Raw genomic sequence first — 28000 nt, forward strand, 5'->3', positions numbered from 1 at the left:
CGTTGTCGGGGCGGGACCGGGAGTGGATGGCGGCGGCGGCGGCGGCTGGTGGGGGGGGAGAAAGCAGCACCCGGAAGGGAAGCGCGCCAGGCTCCCCGCGCGGCAGGTGAGGATGGGAAGCGAAGGAGACCCGGGCGGGAAGGAAGGGCAGGTCCTCGCCGAGGGAGGCAGCGGGAGGAATCGGGACCCGGAGGGGAGGCGAACCTGGAGGAGGCGGGGCTCTTCGAGGTGGGGGGCGGCTTGGCTTTCAAGCACCCCCCACCCCATCCCCGAGGGATTGGGCACCCCCAGCGAAAGGGGGTGGTCCCTCCGAGCATGTGCAGAGTGCCGTCCCGCCCAGAAGCAGCCAGCCCGTTCTCGGCCATGCCTGACGCTTTGCGATCGCGGCGAGGAAAGGAAAGTTTCGTGTTCTTTCCTCCGCCTTGCGCATTGCCCTCAGGAGTCCCTCGAGGAGCTTTGATTTTTTTTTTCAGGATAAAAGATGGGCTTTTTAGCTGGGAGGCAGCTCTCAGTCGGTGATGCATGAGGCCCTTGATCTCAGGGTGAAGGGTTCAAGTCCAAGATTCCCGCGCCGCGGGGGTTGGACTAGATGACCCCCGAGGTCCCTTCCAACTCTGCAGTTCTGTGATTGGTGCAGTGGGTCAAGGTGTCTGGCTGTTGCGGGTTTGAGGCCACCCAGGGACCGCTGTGGGCTGCATTCCTGTGTTGCAAGGGGGGTTGGACTAGATGACACCCGAGACCCCCTCCAACTCTGCAGTTCTGTGATTCTTGTTTTAGAAATGTCTGGCGCCAAGGAAAGCGACTACTGAGCTTAGAATTGGCTAGTTAAGCTTGAGGCTTACAAAAATTTAAGGAGTCATTTGGATCAGGGATACATGAAGTTAAGAGACACCCTGCCATTCCTTTGTGCCTTATGCCACTCCTGCCAAATAGGTTGCCTTCTTGTTGGTGGGCTCAACTTGAAGGACTGTTGAGAAACAAATTTATTACTATTGTGCATCGAGTTCTTTGGACACTCAGATGGCCTGGATTCCAGTAACTTGTACTTTGGCAAGCGAGAAACACAGGGAGATGGTACATGGCAGTTAATTAGAAACAACAGCAACTCCTTCTATGGTTTTATTTAACAAATTAATGCTAGTTTGTTGCAAGCCAGGAGCATGTAGCCCAGGGGTGTAGGTAGGTAAGGAACTGGGTTTTGAGGAAAAGTTTGAAGCTTAAGGCTGGGAAAGATGCAACGAAAAAGGACTGCCATTCCTTGCATATGAAAAAGACACAAACAGCTGGAACTCCCAGAATTACTGCACTTGTATTAATTCAGTTTACACTGTACCTAAGGATTAATGGCACATTTGTCCAAATCTTAGGAGAAGTGCAGTGTGGTCTCACTGAGCTTTACTCTCAAGAAAATATGTATAGGTGTATAGGATTGCAGCCTAAATATGTGTACTTTACCAGCTGCCACCTATCACTATATTATAGAAAGAGAAAATACGGAGTGACATTTACACAATGAAAACATTGTATGTACTATTTATGAATAAAGAGAGGGAAACGATTCCATTTACTTTTGCCACAGAGAGTTGGACACACGAACTCCTAAGTCAATATCAAACTCTGGCTTCTCTGTGTGTGCACAGTAACGGCTAATCTGTGGAGTAATGTAAACCTATGAGGCCCAGAATTTCCTGTGCATCAGGATTCTTACTTTGTGCTCTTCCTTATTTGATTTCTGAATAGCAGCCATCTAATCACACCTTTGTGTATTGTGTCAGGGAATTTCTATTTGGCAGGGAGGAATAGAAGAGGCTGAAGATGTATCACATGTTTTACAGGTTACAGCCTGACTCTCTATAGTTCCTCTTTGAAAGGTTTTCCCACACAATTAGGTTGTACTATTTCCAGAAGTATTAAAAGCATGGTGAAACAGGTTTCTCATACCCACCCTGGTAATTGAAATTTGGTGGCGGGGGGAGACAGTGATCTTGGAAAGTATCCTAAAATATCCGTGTCTTTGTAGAATTACTATTGAAGGGGAACTGAAGGATTAAGAAGTAGAATTAGATTTTTGATTGTTGAGCAAGAACTAGAAAAAATAACAGGAGGGCGAAAGAGGATGTCAATTGGGAGATAAGAAATAACTCGGTGGCTTACAAAAGGAAGGCAGTGGTACGGTTAAAAAAAGGGTGAGGTAGACAGAGGGCATATTGGGATCTACTGGCAAATTGTGTGAGTTGCAGTAGATCTGCATGGGTTTCCAATTCCCGATTGGTTAACGATAGCAACAGCAAAATGACATTTCCAGCTCAATTAGACTGCTGAAATGAAGAAAAGTTGAAGTAACTGGGACTAGTGCAAAAGAAAGTAATCTCTTTTCTAGTAGTCCTATGCACGCAACCGTTTTATGTCTCTTGCACCTGACTCTGGTTGGTAGTATTTTGATTCTAGGAAGAGGCAAAATAGATCCAGCAAGCCTGAACTCTGCCCACCCCTGGGTTGAAAGTCAAGCTAATAATTGCCTATAAATGTTAGTACCACTGCTACTGTCATCAGTCTTTGAAAAACACATCTACCTTTGCCAAGTGCTTTGTTGAAATAACTATGGATGAGGTTGCACCACAGCTTAAACTGTGTGAGATTTGCGTCACACCTTGAAATGGGTGGGATACCCTTTTCTGCTTTGAGCAGTGAATAAATCTTTATTTGCATGGCTGGTGTGGTGCTTTTTAGATAGTCGTGAGTATTACTACTGCTGGAAGCGTGCGCTGATGTGATGTTTTGGACCACAACTTCCATCCTCTTGCAATTTAGCTTAGGTAGTATGGAACAAAGATGGGTGAGGTTAGGCGATAGCAAGTAGAACAGGAAAACTGAGGGTATTTATTCCTTCACGAATCCTGCTTTTCTGCTTGAAAAATTGCTCAAGGCACTTAACAATTGTGTTTGCGTGTTTTTAAGTGATTATACAACTTTTTTAAAAAATTACACAATCGAAACAGACAAGCAGCATGGCAGATAAACAAGCCAAACATGACAGAATAATAAACTTGACTAGATTTCTTCTACCTTCACACTATGAGACTGGGACATCAGTCTTAATTAAAAAAAAAATGCAGTCTGGTTTAGGAGAAGCTTTTGAAATAATTAAATAAGTGAAGGGTTCTGTTCTCAAAGAAATGGATACCCTGCCCCCCCCCCCCATTTTCTTTTATGGCCTGCTTTAACAACTTTTGACAATGTGAAGGGGAAAGTTGTAATTCTCTGCAAAGTACTTGCGAGTGAGGTCTGGCGTTGGAAATACTGAACTAGAGAGAGGTTTGAACAAACAGAACTAAGTTTACATTGATGGGTGTAGACCATGGGTAGGCAAACTAAGGCCCGGGGGCCAGATCCGGCCCAATCACCTTCTAAATCCAGCCCGCAGACTGTCCAGGAATCAGCCTGTTTTTACATGAGTAGACTGTGCCCTTTTATTTAAAATGCATCTCTGGGTTATTTGCAGGGCCTGTCTGATGTTTTTACATGAGTAGAAAGTGTGCTTTTATTAAAAAGCATATCTGGGTTATTTGTGGGACTTAGGAATTCATTCATATATTTTTTTAAAAAAATGGTCCGGCCCCCCACAAGGTCTGAGGGACAGTGAACCGGCCCCCTGCTGAAAAAGTTTGCTGACCCCTGGTGTAGGCCAGTGTGGGTGGTGCATGTGCTAACTAGCCTTTATTCATACCCTGAAGCATTGTGAGGAATTTAAATGGTGGCTCCAAGCTGCCCCAAGGTTGGGGCAAAGTTTTTCAACCTTTTTTGGGTCCACAGCTCCCTTGACCAACTACATTCCTTCTGCAGCACCCCTGTGGGGCTCAGGAGCTCAGTTACGTCACCCCTTGCCTGCAGAGCCAGCAGCCCCCTCACCCCTTTTCAAATACCCTCCCTTGTAGAGTGTTCCCTCAGCCTCCTCTCTTCTCCCCTCTCACTGGGAGTCCTCTGGGCAGCCACTGCTGCCGCCCCTGGTCTCTGAGCTACCCCCGCCCGCCCGCCCCAAAGAGAGGCGCCTCCTTACATTGCCCCTCAGGGGCCTGGAAAGCACCCCCTGGCCAGCCCCAGAGTCACCATTCACCTGGGGAGCTTGTAGCCAGGGCTGCAGCAACAAATAGCCCCGTAAGCCTTTGGGAGGCAGAGACACAAGAGGGCATCAGAGGAGGGAGGGAAGAAAAAAGGGACAGAGGCCAGTGTTGCCCGCGGCACCCCTGACCATCATTCAAGGCACCCCAGGGTGCCACGGCACCCTGGTTGGAAACCACTGGGTTAGGGGAACACTGATGATACAGCTCACCACTAGGTAACTCCATTGGGGGCTGGTGAGTGTTCAACTGATGTAGGAGGGGCCCAGGGTCTGAAACTATGCCAAAGACCCAGTCAATGCTTCAGCCAGCCCAGATTTAGCCTATTATTGTAAGGTGGGCAAACACATGCACCACACTCACAGTAATAATAATAATAATAATAATAATAATAATAATTTATTTATATCCCGCCCTCCCCAGCCAAAGCAGGGCTCAGAGCGGCTAATAACAGTAAAACAATACAGCATTCTAAAATCAATTCAGTACCCTTATGTTCAAGATGTTATCTTCTAATCTGAATAACCACAGTTCCTATTTTAATTCCTAATGCCTCTATTCCATAAGGCTTAAATGTTCATAGTGCAATCCTATGCATGCCTGCTCAGGAATAGGTTCTGTTGAGTTCAGTAGGACTAGCCATAATTGTGTTCAAGCCTGCAGGCTTTCAGCCTTAGTTTTCTAAAAGTCTCTCTTGGCTAATTTGTTCTGTTGCCCAGTAGTTTCTACAAATAGGAAGATTTCCAGCGTAAAACCCCTGCGTTACAACCTGAGCCCATTGCTTTTTGCCATCATATCCGCCCCCTCAAAAAACCATTGGTAAAGTATTTCTTACATTGTTTTTTGACAAGGTTATAGATATTTAATATTTACCCCCAAAATTATACTGCTGAATATAATAAAAATGCACCACATCCTCTGCTGCTGAGCAAAACTCCATTCATTTTGGTCTTTCATGTACCATGCACTGTCCTAAAGGAGCAAATAAGGTTATCAACCTGTGTCTTAGAAACGTTTTATAGTTGTCCATTTCCACAAACACATAGCAGGGTTAAGCCTTATGTTGAAAGTTTCTGTGTTCGTAAATATTTAGCGTATATAAAGTGCTTTGTGGAATTCAGTCTCTGTTTTGAAGATCTTTAGTCTGAGATTTCTTATCTAGAGGAAACACGATATTTAAATAAATATCTCTAAACAGGCTGCGCTTTGCAGCGTGCTTAACAGTGAGTGGTTTATTGTTTCAGTGGAATGCGTAGAATATTGCTAGTTACACAATTTCTGACACGTCACTTGTCTTAAAGGCGGTGTTAGGTACAGCATAGCATCAAAGGTGCTTTTCTGTGTACAAGGTACTTAAGTGTCCACATGAGGAATCGATCTTTTGGAGTCTTGACTTAGAAAAACGTTTTCCCTACAAGAAAATGAAATCATTTTGCATATGCTACAAAGCTTGGTGTTTGCTGAAGAAGAACGACAGCAAGCAAAATTGGCATATAGCAAGCTGATGCTACACAAAACTTGGAAATCTAGTGCTTTCTTCTAAGACAGCTTGGGAAGAAAATGTGGCATGGAACTTATCAACTGATAGGTCGTTCTTCTCCAGCAAGGTTGACTGAATAATTCTATGTGCCTAACATTTCAGTTTTTGAAATGGCAGAAGACGGAGAGAAGATTATACTTGAAGTTAGTATATCTCTATGGTTTGTTTTGGTTTTTTTAACCATTTCCTACCGTATATGTTTTTATTAAGAATGCTCTTAAGAAAATACATAACAGTGCTGAATATGTTGGGAGTTTTCTTGTTGGCTGATGGGGGTGAGGATCCAAAGAGCGACTTCTGGTATGCCAAAGGAATTAGGTATGTCAGATAAATTTTTCGCCCCTCCCTTCAAATAATAGATCTGCATGCTATATTGCAAACCACTTTTGAAAATCCCCTTAGTTTCAAAAGTAGTTTGTATGCAGCATAGTTGTTTTTCTCTTTGATTACCATAAGCCCAAAATCTACTTGAACATGCAGAATGAGTCCTGAGCCATTTAAGGCTTTGTAGGTCAAAAGCAGCACTTTGAATTGGGCCCAGAGACTAATTGGTAGCCAGTGCAGTCGAACCAGGATCGGTGTACTATGCTCAAACTGTCTTGCTCCGATGAGCAACCTGGCCGCTGAATTCTACACCAGCTGAAGTTTCCGAACCGTCTTCAGAGGCAGCCCTACGTATAACGCATTGGAGTAATCTAACCTTGAGGTTATCAGAGCATAGACAACAGTAGTTGGGCTATCCCTATCCAGATAAGGGCGTAGCTGGGCCACCAGCCGAAGCTGGTTTGACATAAAAGTTGAGAAACCTGTCGTTCAGGAGAAACAGCCATCTGTCTTCTATTGGACTTGTTTATTAGGCATAGTTAGCAGCTCGTATGTTAAGGTAGTTCATGAAAATTTAAATCGGTATTTCTTTCTGGCTTGTATTTTGTTTAGTTGTTCAGATGTTATACAAATATAAAATGCGTGCAGGAGAATTCTAAGAACAGTTAGACGTGTTCTTTTCACTTCCAAGACATTTGTGCAAAACTCAAAATGCTGGTCAATGTGAAATACAGCTGTCTTTGAATTGAAATGTTACAAATGTACAAATTCATTTATGTCTTGCCCTATCCCAGAGTGTCAGGATGCCTGTGCTCCTTCCTGTGGGCTTATTCCTATCTTATTCCCTTACAGTTATTTCTCCTAATTCGTGAACAGTTTTTTTTAAAAAACCCCCACAGATAATCGTTCTCATTCCCTTTTGTCCTAGTCAGATTTGCATTTATTCCCCTAAGTTTCCATAGGCAACTCATGCAGTTTCATGAAATAACGCTTTCTGAGCTCTCCCGCTTTCATTTGACACTGAAATCAAGGCTGGGACTGTTCCCAAATCATCCTCTTCTTGGGTACCAGGCATCCATTAGGTTCCTAAGTGTGGCATCATCTACAATAGAAAAGGTGTAAAGAAAAGGTGAAATTGGTCACAGATGCAATGGAAAGTCACCTAGCTGTAAACTTCCTTCCTTCCTTCTAGTCTTTGTGACAGCTACTATGTGGTATAATCCTCTATCCCAAACTTTGGTTTTCAGCTCTAAATCCACATTGCTCCGGAAAACTCAAGGCAAGAACCCATCAGATATTTTTCTCTGAAATGTCATTGGGAAATAAGCATTGTGGGACATTAAGTTCACATTTGACTAAGACTGCAGTATTTAGTTGATCGGTATATTAATCAGTTAAAAAAACATTTTGGTCAAGCAAAAAGTTGCTGGTTATCTGGGCAGCAGATTAAAAAAAACTTTATTATTTTAATATTTGCTTAGAAAAAGCACAAGTATTGGGTGCCATCCTAAAATAACATTTTTTTTTGTCCTAAAGTGCCACAGTAGTAGTATACTTAGATTCATATATATATCTCAAATCAGTTTACAAAACTTAGTAAAAACCATTAAGAACAGTGTAAAAAAAAATAAAAGATGAATTTAAAAAACAATGCAAAACAGACACCCCTGGCAGAGATCTGTTCAGCCAACTGGGAAAGCTTGTTGGAGCAAAAAGATATTTTAATTGCTTCCGGAAAGTACAAATAGTGGGAGGCATTTATCGCATCTGGGATTTCTTTTCTGGGTTACCAAAATAAGAGGCTATTCAGCATCCTTGACTGGCTAGCAGGTAACAGGAGTCCATAATTTCCTGCCCTCCGAGTGAACATCTATTATTATTATTATTATTATTATTATTATTATTATTACTATTATTTAAATTTGTAACCGGTAATTCCCTCTCACACAACACATTTAAGGGCATCGTATGTTAACCAGCCAAAATTGTCTTCAGGCTGTCATAGCATCCCATACACCCACCCCACTGCTGATAGGAGGCCATTGGAGAACGCACAGAGGAACATTTTTTGCAAGCCTCCCTTTGCCCCAGACCCTTCAAGTGTCCTTATTTTCTAGGGACAGTCCTGGATTTACAGAAGCCATCCAGGTTTCTGATTTGATTCTGGAATGTCCTGCTTTTCCTTGTTGTTGTTGTTGTTGTTGTTTAGTCATTTAGTTGTGTCCAACTCTTCGTGACCCCATGGACCAGAGCACGCCAACCACTCCTGTCTTCCACGGCCTCCCGCAGTTTGGTCAGACTCATGTTTGTAGCTTCGAGAACACTGTCCAACCATCTTGTCCTCTGTCGTCCCCTTTTCCTCGTGCCCTCAATCTTGCCTAGCATCAGGGTCTTTTCCAGGGAGTCTTCTCTTCTCATGAGGTAGCCAAAGTATTGGAGCCTCAGCTTCACAATCTGTCCTTCCAGTGAGCACTCAGGGCTGATTTCCTTCAGAATGGAGAGGTTTGATCTTCTTGCAGTCCATGGGACTCTCAAGAGTCTCCCCCAGCACCATAATTCAAAAGCATCAATTCTTCGGCAATCAGCCTTCTTTATGGTCCAGCTCTCACTTCCATACATCACTACTGGGAAAACCATGGCTTTAACTATACGGACCTTTGTTGGTAAGGTGATGTCTCTGCTTTTTAAGATGCTGTCTAGGTTTGTCATCGCCTTTCTCCCAAGGAGCAGGCCCGCTTTTCCTTAGGACGTCTCTATTTCCATCAGAGAAATGTTGGAGGCTGTGAAGTTATGCTATCCCCCACCCACGCAAACCAAGGAGATAAGTCACTAGAAGACATCTGAAGGCAGCTCTGTAAAGGGAAGTTTTAAAAATAATTCTAGGTTTTTTATATTTGTCGGAAGCCACCCACAGTGGCTGACGCAACACAGTCAGATAGGTGGGGTAAAATGATGATGATGATGATGTCCTTGTTTCCATCGGAGAAATGTTGGAGGCTATGGAGTTATGCGACCTCCCCAAGCCAAGGAGATAAGTCACTATGCAGCCTTTAGAAGACATCTGAAGGCAGCTCTGTAAAGAGAAGTTTTAAAATTTTTTTTTTAAGGTTTTTTATATTTGTTGGAAGCCACCCACAATGGCTGGGGAAACCCAGTCAATTGGGTGGGGTATAAATAAAATTAATAATAATAATAATAATAATAATAATAATAATACAGTAATGATAATAATTTATTTATACCCCGCCCATCTGGCCGGGCCTCCCCAGCCACTCTGGGCGGCTTCCAACAAAATACTAAAATACAATAATGCATCAAACATTAAAAGCTTCCCTAAACAGGGCTGCCTTCAGATGTCTTCTAAAATAATGTCCCTATTTTCATCAGAGAAACATTGGAGGGAACACTGCCCTCTTGAGAGTGGAGGAGCTACACAAGCCCAGTGAGCTCTTCCCCTTCCTGTCTTGGGGGCAGAGAAGGAGGAAGCTGAGAAGGCTGGAAGTTGGCCTGTCTTCCCTGTCAAAATGGCACCCAGCAGCAACCAGTCCCTGAGAGAGCGTTGAAGGCTTTGTACCCAGAGAAGCTCTTCTTTCCTGACTTTTAATTTTTGTTACTTTGGCATCATTGCAAAAGCAGCGTTGCAGCTCATGCCAGCTATCCCCTCTATAGAGGCAGAGCAGGCACCGGCCTCCTCTGCCGAGCATCTCTCTCATCCTCTTACGAGAGGCAGTCCTGGACCGTGGCAAGAGGGAAGCACCGTGGCGCCTAGCCTGGGAGGGACCAGTGCAATGGAGAAGGTTAGCAGTCCCCATTTCTCACCTTTCCCGGTGGCAAGCAAATTCCCCTCTCTGTTATGGGGTAAAGAGCTAGAATTGGGTAAGAGCCAAACGACCTGACCGAGGTCTTGCAGTTCAGCAACGAGCAAAGCCGAGATAGATGGCAGCTTCTCTTTCCACGCTCCGAGTTTCTTTCCATGAAGGTTTTATCGAGGGTGAATAAGTAGCTAAAAGGTAAAGGTACCGCTGAATATTAGGTCCAGTCATGACCGACTCTGGGGTTGCAGCGCTCATCTCGCTTTATTGGCCGAGGGAGCCGGCGTACAGCTTCCGGGTCATGTGGCCAGCATGACTAAGCCGCTTCTGGCGAACCAGAGCAGCACACGGAAATGCCGTTTACCTTCCCGCCGGAGCGGTACCTATTTATCTACTTGCACTTTGACATGCTTTCGAACTGCTAGGTTGGCAGGAGCAGGGACTGAGCAACGGGAGCTCACCCCGTCACGGGGATTCGAACCGCCGACCTTCTGATTGGCAAGTCCTAGGCTCTGTGGTTTAACCCACAGCTCCACCCGCGGGCCTCCCAAAAAGCTTGTCACCCACACAGACACCCACAATATCCCGAAAACTGGCCTTTCTCTTCCTATAAGAAGAGCCTAGGGAACTCCTGAACTTCTTACCAAGAAGAAACTATAGTATTATAGAGTTGGAAGGGCCCACAATGTGGCGTTCAAACCCAAAACCCTGAGGTTAAGAGACTTGTGCTCTTCCAACTGAGCTACTTCTTCTCAGACCTATGTAGACACTCTCAAGCCCAGAAGACTTTAATAATAATAATAATAATAATAATAATAATAATAATAATAATAATAATATCCCGCCCTCCCCAGCCGAAGCCAGGCTCAGAGCGGCTAACAACAATGAGAAAAGTTTGAAAAGATGTCGGGGTGGGGAATTTTAAGGGCCAAGCAAAATTGTTATTTTAAATATAAATTTGAGAAACTGATTTGCTGAGTGATTGCCCCCATGTTGGAGGCTAACTGGGAGGGGGAATTATGGACATATGCTTGCAACAGGAGCAGGAAACCTGATTTTAAGAAATTGTATTAAATTTAAGTAATTTGGTTTGATTTGTTATAATTTGGAAAAATGATTAAAATAATTAAAACCTTTTGGCAAGCTTGTGAGTTGTGCACAACTCTTCATCAAACATGAATGGGGGGGTGGAATGAGAAAAGTTTTGGGGGGTTTTTTAAGTACAAAAAATTGTGATATTAGAGCCATAAGGTCAGAGGTGTAGGCTCTGTTCCGAGATAGAGATGGCAGCCAGAATAAGTTTCGCTCAGGTGCTACACCCCAAAGAGCAACAGCTCTGTATTGTGGGATGATAAATCCTGACATGTAACCCAGATCTGCCCTGTACCTTAAACAAAACAATCAGATTCCAAGACAAGTAGAAAGTAGAAGTAAAGAAAAACAGGGGCGTCTTTATCTTGGTGAAATTAGAGATTAAGTTTGAATAATGTACTAGTTAAGAGAGAAGCAAAATAGTGCAGTATAGCCTAGTTGCCGATGGAGATGTAACCCTCAAAAGTCAAAGTGTTTGTATCCTGAATCAGGGATAAGAGGGTTGTGTCCAACTAAATTCTACTCAAATCAGACCCATTGAAATTAATTGGGAGTGGGTTCCTTTCATGATCTGATCATGCAGTTGTAAACATCAGCTAATTGGCACTGAAGGCTACCAAGTTAGTGCTTCTGGCCTTCCAGGATAGTATTGCAGGTCTTTTCATTTCTTTGGGTACCATGTCTCCAAAGGCCTGCGTTGATCCCCAGAGAAACTTAAATTTTGTTCTGCTGCAACAGGACGCCAGCAAAGTCATTGTCAAAGTATAGATGCCTTTGACAACCTTTCAAGTAATCTGTAGAAGTTACCTCAGCAGACTGAGGGGCCTATTTGGTGAGCCTGAGAGTGGATTCCTCTCCCTCATTGATTCCAGAAGATTAAATTTGGATATAGCTGTCCATGGCCCCCAGCCTGGCTCTGACAATTTGTATGGCTTTCTTGTGTATTAAGGGCATGACGCAACTCTTGTGCAACCCTAATAAAGTCTACATTTGGGGGGAGAGGACGCTCCAAAGTCTGCTTTATTAACAGTATGCTCCTATTAGTATGGAACTACATGAGACAACGTCAGGCCCAAATATTCATGCGCACACAGCACTCTAGTAAAGTTGTATGTCAGACCCTCAAAGTGTCCCTATTTCCCAGGGACAGTCCTGGATTTACAGAAGTTTTCTAATTTGATCCTGGAATGTCCCACTTTTCCTTAGGACATCCCTATGGAGGGTATGGTTGTGTGTGCCCCCCCAAGCGATAAGTAACTTTACAACCTTTAGAAGATATCTGAAGGTAGCCCTGTATAGAGATTTTTTTAAAAAAGAAAAGTTTAATGTTTTATTATGTTTTCATATATGTTGGAAGCCTTCCAGAGTGGCTGGGGCAACCCAGTCAGATGGGTGGGGTATGATGATACTACTACTACTACTACTGATGATTGATGATGGAATAAGGTAAAGGTAAAGGGAGCCCTGACCATTAGGTCCAGTCGTGGCCGACTCTGGGGTTGCGACACTCATCTCGCTTTATTGGCCGAGGGAGCAGGCATACAGCAGGTCATGGTTCCAGCAGCCTCTGGTGAACCAGAGCAGCGCACGGAAATGCCATTTACCTTCCCGCCGGAGCGATACCTATTTATCTACTTGCACTTGATGTGCTTTCGAACTGCTAGGTTGGCAGCAGCAGGGACTGAGCAGCGGGAGCTCACCCCATCGTGGAGATTTGAACCGCTGACCTTCTGATCGGCAAGTCCTAGGCTCTGTGGTTTAACCCACAGCGTCACCCGCGTCCCTGATGATGGAATAGGGCACCTGTATTTTCAGTGGAGAAATGTTGGAGGGCATGGTATGTGTGTAAATGTGACTATCAGTGGGGGAAGGATACAGAAGAATAGCCGCCAGCTCTTGAAAAATCATGATGGAATTTTAAAGGAGTGTAAAAGAGTAGGTTGTGGTTTCTTTTTACACAGTTCTGACTTTTTAATCAGCTTTTGCTGTGCCCCGTTTTGAAATGGGGAACCTGTGGCCAGACCAATGTTCTTGGACTACAACTCACATCAACCCCATAGGGAAGGATGATGGGAACTGTAGTCTAGGTTCCCTATTACTGCTTTGACATTCAGTGCTTGGTCTTTTCCATAGATTTCACCAGCAGTGGAATTCTTCACTGCCACACAGACTGTTTTGTTCCGGCAGGCTTTCTGTTAGTGTTGGCATTTGACGTGAACTCTGTTACTTCCTTGCTGTGCTGCTTTGATTGTTTTATTGCATGATGAATGTTGTTGGCTGCACTGAATGCTACTTTAGTAAGTGGAAGGGCAGGTTATAAATAAGAATCACCCATCTGTTAGTTAATTTGTAAAATAAACATCCCATGTACACCCCTCCTTAGTAACATGGGGTGGTTTTTTTTAACTACCTGCTGATTTGTGGGTATTTATATAGTTTAAAAAGACACATTTGCTTTTCTTAACTGTCTTCAAAATGCTTCCTGATTTTGAGTAGCTTGAAGTTTTTTGGGGGGAATTGACAGGCGGCTCAAAGAAAAACCCACTGAGCAATAGTCCTTAAAGCAAGTGGCAACAGCCAAAGTAAGCAAAAACAAGGTATTGTTCTGTTGCATTGGCTCAGCGCTGCCACTATAGACCATTTGTTCTACCTGTAATGCAGTGGCTTCATTTAAAAAAACTTGGTTCGTTACTCCTTGACTTCAGAGACTTCTTTTTGTACTGAAAGCAATTCCTAAACAGGCTTCAATATATTATTTTACTCAGTAATCCCTGTTTTACATTTGATATATATGTTTTCTTTTCTTTTTTTCCTCAGGAAAGCGATAGTCAAGCGATGTCTACCAACTTAAAATACCTTTCCTTGGGGATTTTGGTCTTCCAGACAACTAGCTTGGTTTTGACTATGCGGTATTCAAGGACACTGAAAGAAGAAGGACCTCGTTATCTATCTTCGACTGCAGTGGTTATTGCTGAGCTTTTGAAGATCACAGCCTGTATTTTGTTGGTTTACAAAGACAGCAGTAGGTGTCTGCTATTTGTTTGTTGGTTTATTATGAGGGGGTTAATACTTTTTTCAATACAAGGTGGGACCTTTAGCAAAATATTGCATTGTATCCTCCCTCCTAAATGAAATGCTCCTGTTCAGTGTTGCAGGAACTCGTTTTCCTAAAAAAAGAAAACTCCACTCTTCTTCTCACACCTACCTATCTTTTGTTTCCCCCAACTGTATTCCACAACTACTGAGCATGCTCAGACCCCATTGGGCTGGTTTTTTTTGGGGGGGGGAGTAGTTTGGCCTCTTAATCTTTTTTGTAATGATATTATTTTAGAAGGTTGTATTATTTTATTGTTGTTAGCCGCCCTGAGCCCAGCTTCGGCTGGGGAGGGCGGGATATAAATAAAATTTATTATTATTATTGTGCATGTGTAAAAAAAATTAAAAATTCCACATCTTGTAAACCTCAGGCTTTCCCATCCACAGTTATAATCTTCTTCTTGTTTCTTGGTGGTCCTGTTTTTGCTACAATTCTGTTGCCACTCACCACCTGAATTAACTATTAGAAATGAATTGTATTTTGGACACAGCAACAACTTCTTCGTTTTGCTGCCAGTGTTCCTAGTGCTGAAGAGACGAGTTAGATGTCTTCATCAGCAGGAACTAGATATTGCTATATCTTAATCGGGACAAACCATTGTCAGCTTTGCACAGTTATGCAATGAAGACGCCGCAGAAAACCCATTGCTGTAAATGGACATTAACTACATAGCTATGCAAATTTTTGCTTAGGAATGCCATGTTTAAAAGCAAAGCTCTAAAAGTTTTTAGCAAAAAGAGCTCGTTATAATTAATAGGCCACACTAATCTGTTTTTAAACTTACAAAGAATTTATTATCCTCTCTTTTTGCATAGAGTGCAATTTACGATCTCTGAACAGAGTGTTGCATGATGAAATCCTTAATAAGCCTATGGAGACACTTAAACTGGCTATTCCTTCTGGGATTTACACACTACAGAATAATCTCCTGTATGTTGCCTTGTCAAACCTAGATGCAGCCACTTACCAGGTATGGTATGCTTTTGAGGAGTTTGCTGTTGTTTGTTTGTTTTTAAAATTGTGCACACAAATAATGAGTCATTAATCAAAAGTCATCTTGATTTGGTCTTTTCAGGTCACGTATCAGCTGAAAATTCTTACCACTGCGTTATTTTCTGTGTCCATGCTCAGTAAGAAATTAGGTGTGTATCAATGGCTTTCATTAGTGATTTTGATGGCTGGAGTTGCATTTGTACAGGTAAATATTAACATAAACATACTCCTGAATATTAAAAGTGTAGATCTTATTTGCTTTACTACTTAATACCTGGGGTAGTATCCAGTGATTTTTTCCAAAAAGAAAATGTTTAGAGGTACTCTCATTATCCTACTCATATTAAAATACTGCTCCTCAATGAGGCCAAACTTAGATTCACAAAATGTTTAGGGGTATGCGTACCTCTGCATCTCCCCAGAAAAATGTCAAGGAGATGTCAAGGAGATAAAAAAACTACACAAATTTTAGAAGATATCTGAAGCCAGTCCTGTATTGGGATGTTTTTATTGTTTGATGTTTTACTATGTTTTATATATGCTGTAAGCCACCCAGAGTTGCTGAGGAACCCCAGCCAGATGTGCAGGGAATAATACTAATACTAATACTAATAATAATAATAATAAAACAACTAATCCAGCAAGTCCTTCAACAGATGTTGAACACTGGGAGCACTGAATTCTATGTTTTGTAAGTGGTGCCCCTAAAGAGCTAGGTACATTTACTGGTGACATGGCCTATATCTCGGGATCATATCCCAGAACAGCATGCATAAATTGAACATGTGAAATATGTTTAGGACAGTATTTATTCTGCTACTTCCTTCCAAAATAACAAGATTATTAAACAGTGCCCAAAAGAGTTGTGAACATTTGGCCCATGTTGCTCTGCAGCATCACCATCTGCTTATCAATGTTCAATTAATCAGGAGTTCAGTGCACCCTGAAGGTATATTTGATGAATGAATCACAAGCAGAGATCCAGGGAGGGACGTTTATTGACAAAAGAACTGATTGCAATTGTGTTCTATTTCTTTATTCCTCTTTTGCCATTTAATATCCAATTATGGGTGGCGCGGGTGGCGCTGTGGGTTAAACCCCAGAGCCTAGGACTTGCCGATCAGAAGGTCAGCGGTTCGAATCCCGCGACGGGGTGAGCTCCCGTTGCTTGGTCCCAGCTCCTGCCAACCTAGCAGTTCGAAAGCACGTCAAAGTGCAAGTAGATAAATAGGTACTGCTCCGGCGGGAAGGTAAACGGCATTTCCGTGCACTGCTCTGGTTCGCCAGGAGCGGCTTAGTCATGCTGGCCACATGACCCGGAAGCTGTACGCCGGCTCCCTCGGCCAATAAAGCGAGATGAGCGCCGCAACCCCAGAGTCAGTCATGACTCGACTTAATGGTCAGGGGTCCCTTTACCTTTACGCCTAGGCATGCAACTTTTAAAGGGAATTATTAAAAACCCAATTCTATTATCAGTACAGTTTGATTCACTGCAAACTTGGAATGCCATCAATAGCTGCTTATGGGTATAAAGATGTGAATAAGGACTAAACAAGAGCTGGATGAGAAATGTTTCTGGTATTTCATTGCCTCTTTTCGTTTCCTGTCAGCAAGAACAAAGCACAAACTTCTGCGCTATGTTAAATTATATTTGGCAACGATTTTAATATACATGTTTTATTTTGCTTATTTCCTTTAGTGGCCATCAGATTCACAAGAAGCAGCCACTAAAGAACTCTCAGCAGGATCACAGTTTGTGGGCCTGATGGCAGTACTTATAGCCTGCTTTTCAAGCGGATTTGCTGGAGTGTATTTTGAGAAAATCTTGAAAGAAACAAAACAGTCAGTATGGATCAGGAACATTCAGCTGGGTGAGTCTTGTTTCGAGAAAAACACAGAACGGAGATTCAGATTTCCAGCAGAATCTAATCGGAGTACCTCAACATGCTTTTGTGTAATTAAATTGTTACAGAAGCATTTGCCAAATTTGCCATTAACTTTGCTAACAGGAACTCTAAACGCTGCATCCTGTTCGGAATACAATTGTTGTTCATTTAACATCTGAGTCAGCTTGTTTTGTTTGATTTGATATCATCTAATGGGTGCTAAATACAGTGGCTGAGATCCAAACCACAGTGCAACTAAAATTCTCTTTTAGGGGATTTTTTAATGCTTTGTCATTTTCCACGAGGGTCCTCTGTTTAAAGATTAAAAAGTCAAACACTCCGTCTGAAGTGTCGCAAGTTCACGGGCAAACCTAAGATAAGACTTTGATCCTGGCTCATGTATTTTACTAGAACAAGATTAAATTTGACTGCATGTTTCCAATTTAATGCATAATCCTAATGTGGCAGTTTTACATGGCTCTCTGCCTTTATTTTGAAAATAAACTGGGAATATCATGTATCCTGCAAACATTTTCTTGATGAATACTTAAATCCCTCCCCCCATGTCTGTAACAGAATTGTGTAATAAAAACACGCATGAATTCCTTTTGTTTAAAACAAAACATATCATTTCTCAACAACTGATTACAGGATTAGGGACTGCCATTTTAAAAATATGATTGCATGTATATTTGTAGAGATATATTATGAACCTGTAGAAAAGCTCCTCTGCAGTTCATAGGTTAGATCTGAATTGACTGTACAATTGTGCTACGAGACCTCATGTTAGCAGTTGAATCCATCCTTATTAATTTTGCTAATTGCCTTTCTCCTAAATGCACTCAAGGCAGCATTGAAAAATCCAGTATTGGTTACACAGTAAAATAACTATAAGAGTAAAATGCAACTGCAATTTTTTTTAAAGCACAGGAAAATAGAAATGCATTTACAGTATGATTGCATTTTGCAAGGGGGTTTGGTTCCAAGGGTTCAGCAGACACAGAAAAACGCATATATATTGAAATTCTTGGAACTGTCCCCACGCAAGCATCCCGGGCATTCTGGAGCCCATGCAGTGAGAAAGACAGAGAATTTTAAAGCAGATCTTAAAAAGTGGGGAGGCCCAGATTTTTATTCTGTTTATTTACCGTATTTTTTGCACCATAACACTCACTTTTTTCCTCCTAGAAAGTAAGGGGAAATGTCTGTGCGTGTTATGGAGGAAATGCCTATGGGTGGCATTTTCCTCCTCTAAAAACTATGTGTGTGTTATGGTCGGGTGCGTGCTATAGAGCGAAAAATACGGTATACGCCAGCTTTCTTCACAAGCAACAATTGGCACACCGCTTTCCTGTAACAAATTGCTCCCAAAGTAGCTAATAATAATAATAATAATAATAATAATAATACCCTGCCCATCTTGCTGGGTTTCTCCAGCCACTCTGGGCAGCTTCCAACAAAGATTAAAAATACATTAAAACACCAGTCATTAAAAACTTTTCTAAACAAGGCTGCCTTCAGATGTCTTCTAAACGTCAGATAGTTGTTTATCTCTTAGACATCTGATGGGAGGGCGTTTCACAGGGCGGGCGCTACTGCCAAGAAGGCCCTCTGCCTGGTTCCCTGTAACTTCACTTTTTGAAGTGAGGGAACTGCTAGAAGGCCCTCAGCGCTGGACCTCAGTGTCTGGGCAGAATGATGGGGGTGAAGACGCTCCTTCGTGTATATAAAACAGAAAAGCAATGATCAATAAAATAGTTTGCAGCTAATAAAAATGCAAAAACGTAGGCTCAAAATGAAGAACTCGTAGCTTCAGATCAAAATAGCCTTTTTAAAAGGGGAAACTCTTAAAAGTGACAGACTCACAAATTAAAAGCTTGCTTTAATAAATACATTTTCAAATCTAAGGGGAAAGACATTCCTTTTGACAGATATGCTGTGAGCATGTTGTTTAGGGCTTTAAATATCATAATATCCTGCTCCGGGTGGGTGCCAGTCTCAACCGTCACAGGCTGAACACCATGCCCAGGGTGGCGAGCAGTCATGTTCCAGCGGCCAGCTGGCATAAATTCCATGGCCAGCCACATTGCAGGGCAGAACAGCCCACCAAGTCTAAAGCTCAAACTGCCCAGTCATGGGCAATCAATAGGGTGACGCTTGGTTGGTGGACCTGGGCGAGAGAGTTCCCACTCTGGTCTGGTGGCTAAGGATAAAAGGATAAAAAAATCATAACAAAGGCCTTGAACAGGAGAGGCAGCCAGTTTACTTTTTACCTATGACCAGCACCTGCCAGTAAACAGACAGAGCTTTATACTAGTTGCAAGCACCAGGACATGATTCGGGATTCCCCACGTGGAGCACATTAATTGACGCAGAAGGGGACCAACCTGCGTTTCTACATGCAGGTGAATTAAGAGAGTTTCTTCTTTTATTTTTGCCGTTCATTTCACTGTGCTTTAAAAAATCTGTCTCATCTTTTTTAGGATTTTTTGGCAGCATATTTGGCTTGATGGGTGTGTACATTTATGATGGGGAACTTGTATCGAAGAATGGATTTTTTCAAGGTTACAACCAGCTCACCTGGATAGTCGTCGTTCTGCAGGTAATGCATCCAGAGTTACATTTTACACAAAAACCAGCAGAACTTAATTCTCTCGCAGGATAGACATGTCAGTTTTCTGGGATAAGTACTGCTGCATCTTATTGAGGAGGGTCAATTATCTTTACAGTGGTACCTCGAGTTAAGTACTTAATTCATTCCGGAGGTCCGTTCTTAACCTGAAACTGTTCTTAACCTGAAGCACCACTTTAGCTAATGGAGCCTCCTGCTGCCGCCGTGCCGCTGGAGCACGATTTCTGTTCTTATCCTGAAGCAAAGTTCTTAACCTGAAACACTATTTCTAGGTTAGCAGGGTCTGTAACCTTAAGCGTATGTAACCTGAAGCATATGTAACCTGAGGTACCACTGTGTTCAGTTCAATTACTAGTTTAAAATACTTTGACTTATTAAACAGCCCCCCCCCCCCAATAATCAGACATTATTTTTCCTAAACTGAAATATACGTATGTTGGCAAATTCCACCACCAAATCAAACTTCCAACACAAAGCATAATGTCTCTTCTAAGACGGTGCCTTTTGTGACATGTGCAGGTGTCATCTTATAAGAGTTTTGTTTTTTACTTCAGATTATTCATATGCAGATTTATGCATATTTAATTGACAAAACCCCACTTAATCAACTAACTTTTCTTCATTCAGTTGACAGCCCTATTATTAATGTAATATAATTTTGAACTTCCTCACCCTACATTATGGGTAAGCAAACTAAGGCCCGGGGGCCGGATGCGGCCCAATCACCTTCTAAATCCGGCCTCTGGACGGTCTGGGGATCAATGTGTTTTTACATGAGTAGAATGTGTCCTTTAATTTAAAATGCATCTCTGTGTTATTTGTGGGGCTTGCCTGGTGTTTTTACATGAGCATAATGTTTGCTTTTATTTAAAATGCATCTCTGGGTTATTTGTGGAGCATAGGAATTCGTCCTTCTCCCCCAAAATATAGTCCGGCCCCCTACAAGGTCTGAGGGACAGTGGACTGGCCCCCAGCTAAAAAAGTTTGCTGATCCCTGACCTACATGTTTGTGTTAACAAATACCTATTTATTGCAATACTTACAAAAGCCCTAGGGGAGGTGCCGTCTTTGAAAAGACAGTCTTCCATTTTCTTGGCATAGTAAGGAAGGCCTCTCCTTAGAAGTTTTCAAATATGATGACAACTTACTTTTCAATGTTTTGCCAGGCACTTGGAGGCCTTGTTATAGCTGCTGTTATAAAATATGCAGACAACATTTTAAAAGGATTTGCAACATCTTTGTCTATTATACTGTCAACATTAATCTCATACTTCTGGCTGCAAGATTTTGTCCCTACAAGGTAAGAGTACGTTATATAAATAACTTGAAATTTGTGTCTCAACTGATTTTAAGTACAGTGGTGCCTCGCAAGACGAAAAGAATCCGTTCCGTGAGTCTCTTCGTCTAGCGGTTTTTTCGTCTTGCGAAGCAAGCCCATTAGCGGATTAGCGCGATTAGCGGTTTAGCGGCTATTAGCGGCTATTAAAGGCTTAAGGGATTAGCGGATTAGCTGCTAAAAGGCTATTAGCAGCTTAGTGCCTTAAAAAAAGGGGGTGGGGAGCGAAAAAAAACCCCCCAGGAATTGCAAGACATTTTCGTCTTGCGAAGCAAGCCCATAGCAAATTCGTCCTGCGAAGCACCTCCAAAACGGAAAACCCTTTCGTCTAGCGGGTTTTCCGTCTTGCGAGGCATTCGTCTTGCGGGGCACCACTGTAAATTTAACTGCTTAGATTAGTACGCACTCTAAATACATTGCAATAGGATGCAGCCTTTGTACTTTATCGTGGAGAATGGTGATTGTCATGCGGATTACAAAATATAGATTCTAGTCGGAGTCTATCAAAGATTATAAAATGCACATTTATGGCCGCTTGTGCCACTATTTCAGGACCTTTTCACATGCTTCTTTCTGACCGACTCAGTTTTTATGCCTGAATTGCACTGATTTACTTCATTAAATGGACTGCACGGTTCTTAGTGTTAAGCTAGACATAGACTGTGCAGTTCTTGGGTAGCCTGGTGATGCACATTTTTTAAAAGTTAAGACCGAATTGCTGGGGACGTGAGTCCTATCATCAGTGGCGTAGCGTGGGGGGTGCAGGGGGGACCGGCCGCACCGGGCGCAACATCGGGGGGGGGGGCTCGCACTCGCAGCTCTCTGCCCCTACCTGGCTCGCTCACTCTCTCTCACTGCAGTGCTGGCTGTGCGAATCCGATCCGAGCCGCCGGGTCGCCGCCCACTGTGGAGGGGAGGGTGCCAGGCGTGCGGTGCGGTGCGGAGAGAGAGTGAGGGACTATCTGGAGGAGGGACAGTGCAGCGGGGGGGGCGCAAATTACTTGCCTTGCCCCGGGTTAGGGGGCGCAAATTACTTGCCTTGCCCCGGGTGCTGACAACCCACGCTACGCCACTGCCTATCATGACCACAGCCTTCAGGGAGAGGAGATATAACCCTTCTCTCCCCAGCAACATGACGAACCCCCTTCTCCTGCAAATGTCGCAACTCATTTCCCTCCTTGTTGCGATTCCAATAAAAATTGCTCCCCCAGTTTATTATTAATTATTTTTTTTTGAAAAAGAAAAACTCCAAGCATGGCTGTTAACCATGCAACTGAAATAACTTTTAATTTGGCCATTAATTTCAGTGGGTTTATTCTGAGCCAAACATACTACTTTTCGTTTCCGCTAAGATCAACATCTGCAAAGAGTAAAGGTCACAGTGTTTTACTTTTCAGGGAAGGAAATATGAAATTACGGCATTTTAGACTACTTCCATATTAATCTGGACTCAAATATTTTTCAGGGTGATTCTTTGAAATAGGTGGCATATATCTTTATGTAAAACCATATTATGAATTTGTGTCCCCCCAAAAAAAACCACCTTCTTTGTGAGTTTCATTGAATACAGAGGTACTTGATTACAAGTACATATGGTTCAGATAGCAACTGTAAGACATTTAAAAGAGTTCTACCTCTTTCCCCCTCAAAAAAATAATAATCTCTGTATCTGCTGATCCTAATTTTGTTTAGTGTTTCAATCTGAGGTGCTATCTGCAAGATCTACAGTAACTAAAGTTACAGTTCAACCAGAAGCCCATTATTAATAGCTCAAACATTAACTCAGATAAGGAAAATGATCAAATTCAGTATGCCAGAGTGCAAAACATCTAGCTGAGTCGGCTTTGGTTTGCTACTAATTTTCACTGGTATAACATTCAAGTAACACAGTCATACCTTGGTTCTCGAACAGAATGCGTTCCATAAGTCCGTTCGACTCCCAGAACTGTTCAAAAACCAAGATGCGGCTTCTGATTGGCTGCAAGAGCATCCTGCAGCCAATCGGAAGCTGTGGAAGGCACACTGGACGTTTGGTTTCTGAAAATGGTTCGAAAACCGGAACACTCACTTCTGGTTTTTGATTGTTCGGGAGTTCCAAGGTGTTTGGCAACCAAGGTAGGACTGTATATATTTTTGAAACCAATATTCACCATCTGTTGTTGGACTAATGTTGGACATCCTGAGTTCTAATTCAGTACATACTCAGGTACAGTGGTACCTCGGGTTAAGAACTTAATTCGTTTTGGAGGTCCATTCTTTACCTGAAACTGTTCTTAACCTGAGGCACCACTTTAGCAGCCTCCCGCTGCTGCCACGCCGCTGCTGTGTGATTTCTGTTCTTAACCCGAGTTACTATTTCTGGGTTAGCGGAGTCTGTAACCTGAAGCGTCTGTAACCCGAGGTACCACTGTATCAGTATTTGCCTGGCAATTGTAATCAAACTGTAAACGAACTAAACAACTAAACTAAACAGTGGGGATTAGGTGTTTTTCAGAAAGTTTAATGGTGATTAGACACACAAATGGCATGCCCATTTAAAGCCCTCCAAAGCCTCATCCAGCAGGGTCAACATAGATTAGGCTTTTATTGATGGAGCTTGTTGCCCATCTATCTGCTCCAAGTTCCATGGTCCACCCACTTCTTGCGCAGATTCTTTTCCATTGCTGAGCTGTGCCAGTTCTGTTCATCAGATGTGAAAAGCTCAATTTGATATCATTCAGTGTGAGCAAGTCTGAGTCCTGCTTTTCCTGGTGGAAAAGCAGTTCCTTCAGCAAAAGTGTTTTTGTGAAAACCTCTGAGGATTGGGGATTTTTGCAAGCCCCAAATCAATGACTTCGTCTGCTTGTATGACTATCACTGGCGTGTCAGGATTTCTGTGTAGAGAACTGCTATGGCAACAAAACTGCTGCAGTACCCTTACAAGCATACAATATTGGCTCCTGTTTATGATGGAGGAAGGAGGATTTTGGGCCTTATGTTTCTTGCTGCTCAGCTGCAATTTCATGTGCTCTAGCACAGCCTTCAGGTAAGAACAGGGGCGATCGACACGTTACACCATCTGGTAGAATGAAGAAAAGATCTATAATCTTCTCCTTTAGAATGGGAGCCAGGGAACAAGGAGGGCACTATTGATAGTGCACCTGCAACGGTTTCCCTTGTTTGACACTCAGGATTGTAGCTCAGTAACAGAGTAGTACATGCTTTTGATGCAATGATCTCTATTACAGTCCTTGATGGTGTAATGTGTCGATCACCCCTGTTCTTACCTGAGGGCTGTGCTACAGCACATGAAATTGCAGCTGAGCAGCAAGAAACTTTAAGCCAAAAATGTTCCTTCCTCCATCATAAACGGGAGCCAATATTGTACAGTGGTACCTCGGGTTGCATACACTTCAGGTTACATACACTTCAGGTTACAGACTCCGCTAACCCATAAATAGTACCTCGGGTTAAGAACTTTGCTTCAGGATGAGAACAGAAATCGTGCTGCGGTAGCGGGAGGCTCCATTAGCTAAAGTGGTGCTTCAGGTTAAGAACAGTTTCAGGTTAAGAACGGACCTCCGGAACGAATTAAGTACTTAACCCAAGGTAGCACTGTATGCTTGTAAGGATAGCGCAGCAGTTTTGTTGCCATAGCAGTTCTCTACACAGAAATCCTGACATGCCAGTGATAGTCATACAAACAGACGAAGTCACTGATTTGGGGCTTGCAAAAATCCCCAATCCTCAGAGGTTTTCACAAAAACACTTTTGCTGAAGGAACTGCTTTTCCACCAGGAAAAACAGGACTCAGACTTGCTCACACTGAATGACATCAGATTGAGCTTTTCAGGTAGGATTCGGAAAAACCATTTATACCATTTATAAAACCCTGCTACTGCCAGTCATTGATTGAGCTGGACGAGCCAACAGTTTGATTTTCCATTGAGCAGCTTCTTATGTTGAACATAAGTTGATTAGAATTTTTCCTTTCCTTATTTGCATACTTTAAGAGAGAATATTAAAACATGGGACGCAGGTGGCGCTGTGGGTTAAACCACAGAGCCTAGGACTTGCTGATTGAAAGGTCGGCGGTTCGAATCCCCGCGGCGGGGTGAGCTCCCGCTGTTCGGTCCCAGCTCCTGCCCAACTAGCAGTTCGAAAGCACACCTAAGTGCAAGTAGATAAATAGGGACTGCTTTCTAGCCGGAAGGTAAACGGCGTTTCCGTGTGCGGCGCTGGTGCTGGCTCGCCAGATGCAGCTTCGTCACGCTGGCCACGTGACCCGGAAGTGTCTTCGGACAGCGCTGGCTCCCGGCCTCTTGAGCGAGATGAGCGCGCAACCCTAGAGTCGGTCACGACTGGCCCTGATGGGCAGGGGTACCTTTATTAAAACACCAGCAGTGCATTCAGTCAGAAACGGAAGAAAAATATTTAACTCCAATAGAAATATCTTAGAGCAGGTACCTACTTGCCTGAATTTTGAAAGCCCACTATTTTGATAGCCACATTTTTTTGATACCCACTATTTCAGCCGTTTTGAACCCTGCAGCATGCATATTGGACTTCTCAGTCTAAGCCACTGTCTTCCATGCCTGTGGAAGTGTCCAAGGCAAAACAATGGCTTTTTTGTCCAATTCCCTCTCAGACAACATCATGAGACTTTAACAGTAACCATTTGCAAGCTGGGAAGTTCTGTCGTGTTGCCGTGCAAAAGTCTCATATTTGCTCACCGCATCTATTTAATAAGGCACTATTTTATCACTTTGTTATTGTTCCTTTGCAGATTTCTGTAGTTGTCCTGGTGTTGCGTTATATGACCAGGTTAAGAGAAAAGCCAGAAATCTGCTTGTAAGAAGAATGGGGAAATGGGAAAAGCAAAACTAACGAACATTTTGGTCATAAAATAAATACATTGAAGTAAATGATATCCAGTTTATGAATGTATATGATCTTAAGTCTCTCCCCCCCTTCTTTTTCGCTTTCAGTGTTTTTTTCCTTGGAGCCGTTCTTGTAATAGCTGCTACATTCCTATACGGTTATGATCCAAAGCCTGCGGGGAATCCTATTAAAGCGTAGCAGAATCTTCAGTGCCAGCCCTTATTTTTGCAAAAACTGTGCATTAAGGACCTCAAAATAATTATATGGAGGACCACCAAGCACTGGAATGGAAGAGTTTACATGGTATCTGAAGAATGACAACATATTAAAATAATGGTTTATGGGAGACCAAACTACAGAAAGACAGAAAACAGTATGTACCTCTGGAAACGAAGGAAGTCCTAGAACAAAACTTGAAGGGAACACGTTGCATCTAATACCTACAATTAGAAATGCTTCCTGCTTGAACTCTGAGGTTAAATCAGAATTATTTACTGTATTTGACAGCTGCAGAAATGCCCTATGCACTCTTCTTGCAAGAGCACATGACATTTGTTGAATCATACCTTTTTTCTTTTCTTTTTTTTGGAAATTGACTGTTTCATCTTAGTATGCTTTTTTTTTTAACTTGCTGTATATTTGTAATGATCAAATCAAAGTGAAATAAGACTTGGTGCAACCATGGTGTTTCTGATTTGGTTTCCGATTTAAACCCCTGCAAAGTAGGATTGAATCGTTCTCATTTCAGACATTTTATATATTTTATATAGAAAGCTGTACAAGTAAACAGAAATTGGTGTTGGGAAACATATCTATACACATTTCTAACGGTCACGAGAAACCTTTTTGATAAGATTCCCAGAGAGGAAGGATTTGAATCCACAAATAATAAAAAGGATTAATCAGAAGTGTTGTAAGGGATCATGTCACAATGTACGCTGCTGCAGCACTACCATTGAGTCTGACCAAAGGCTTCGTAAAAACAAATCGAAGAAGCATAGCTACTGGGCTTTCATTCAACAAAAGGCTATGATAGAGTGCCAGAGTCGGCACCAGATATGGATGTGTGTGTTCAAAGAGCAAATCCTTTTTATATAAATATATAAAAGCAAAAAAAAAAATTGTAATTACCTTACAGTGCATTTCATTGCTTCAAAATTTAATTTGAAAATATTTTAAACTGTATTTTTAAAATTAGTCATGGAAATGTTTAAAGGTATTATCGTTCCTTTTGGAGCCATGGTGATCTATCATGTGAATATACTGTATTATATTACAGAGCTTTAAAAACACACACACACACGTAAGAATTATGTAACAGAGAGTGGTTTTTGTCCAGTCTTGTGAAGAATACATGCTAACTGTATTAATATTGATAACATTATTGTGCAATGAGTATAGGGCATCATTTCTCCTGGTACGAGGGGTTGCCAAAGAACCTTCTTTCCTTCATCCTGGAATGGCTGGGCAAACTTTCTTGGAACACTTGTTACGGCTTAATATTGTGGGCAAATCTGGTATTAAACTGCTTACGGTAACATATCAAAAGTAATGAAATGTCTACAAAACAGCCCACTTACACATCTGTGTAACAACCATGGTTCTTCTTGCCTTCTGCCCCAACATGTTTCTAGTAATAATAATAGTAATAATTTATTATTTATACCCCACCCATCTGGCTGGGTTTTCCTAGCCACTCTGGGCAGCTTCCAACAAAAGATTAAAAATACATTAAAACATCAGTCATTAAAAACTTCCCTAAACAGGGCTGCCTTCGGATGTCTTCTAAACATCAGATAGTTCTTTATTTCTTTGACATCTGATGGGAGGGTGTTCCACAGATGTCAAAGAAATAAATGTCAAAGAAATAAATGGATGTTTCTGTGATGCTGCTAGGAGTCTCAGAGCACTCTTGTGATTCTCACAGCTACAATTCTATGGGTTTTTCGTGGGGAGCTATTGAGTTACGTTAATTTAATGTCCCTTTGCTCCAGAATTAGTCTATTAAAATATTTCAGAGCATAATCCCATGCATTTCTGCTCAGGTGCAAGTTCCCATTACATTCAGTGGGACTTTCTCCCGGGTAAGTGTGGATGGGATTGAAATCTCAAGTCCGTTAAGTCAAACCTAATCAAAGGGTTAGGTTAGTGCACAGCTTTCTTTCTTTTTTACGGCAAAGAATTAATTTACAAACGGTGCATTAATGATTGCTTTTCTGCAGCGTTTCCACTGGTAATGGTTCAAAGTGAAAGTAATTTATATTCCAGACATTGGCATTAGCAAAGAAATAAAGTGTTTATGAAAACAAA

At 42.3% G+C, this 28000-nt stretch overlaps 1 protein-coding gene across 3 annotated transcripts; it reads left to right on the plus strand.

Annotated features, from left to right (window-relative positions):
- On the plus strand, positions 1-28000 carry SLC35A3 (solute carrier family 35 member A3). Of its 3 annotated transcripts, none has more exons than XM_083445055.1 (8): positions 1-106; positions 13704-13908; positions 14799-14953; positions 15059-15181; positions 16676-16847; positions 19346-19464; positions 20661-20794; positions 25798-28000. In XM_083445055.1, exons 2-8 carry the CDS (start codon positions 13722-13724, stop codon positions 25886-25888), a joined length of 981 nt encoding a protein of 326 aa, XP_083301181.1. In that variant the 5' UTR covers positions 1-106; positions 13704-13721; the 3' UTR covers positions 25889-28000. The 3 variants fall into 3 exon arrangements, with proteins under 3 accessions (XP_083301181.1, XP_083301179.1, XP_083301180.1); XM_083445053.1 differs by lacking the exon at positions 1-106 and adding an exon at positions 5399-5801; XM_083445054.1 differs by lacking the exon at positions 1-106 and adding an exon at positions 5954-5976.

The sequence above is a fragment of the Podarcis tiliguerta genome, assembly GCF_965153285.1.
Source record: "Podarcis tiliguerta genome assembly, chromosome: 6".
Lineage (NCBI taxonomy): Eukaryota > Metazoa > Chordata > Lepidosauria > Squamata > Lacertidae > Podarcis > Podarcis tiliguerta.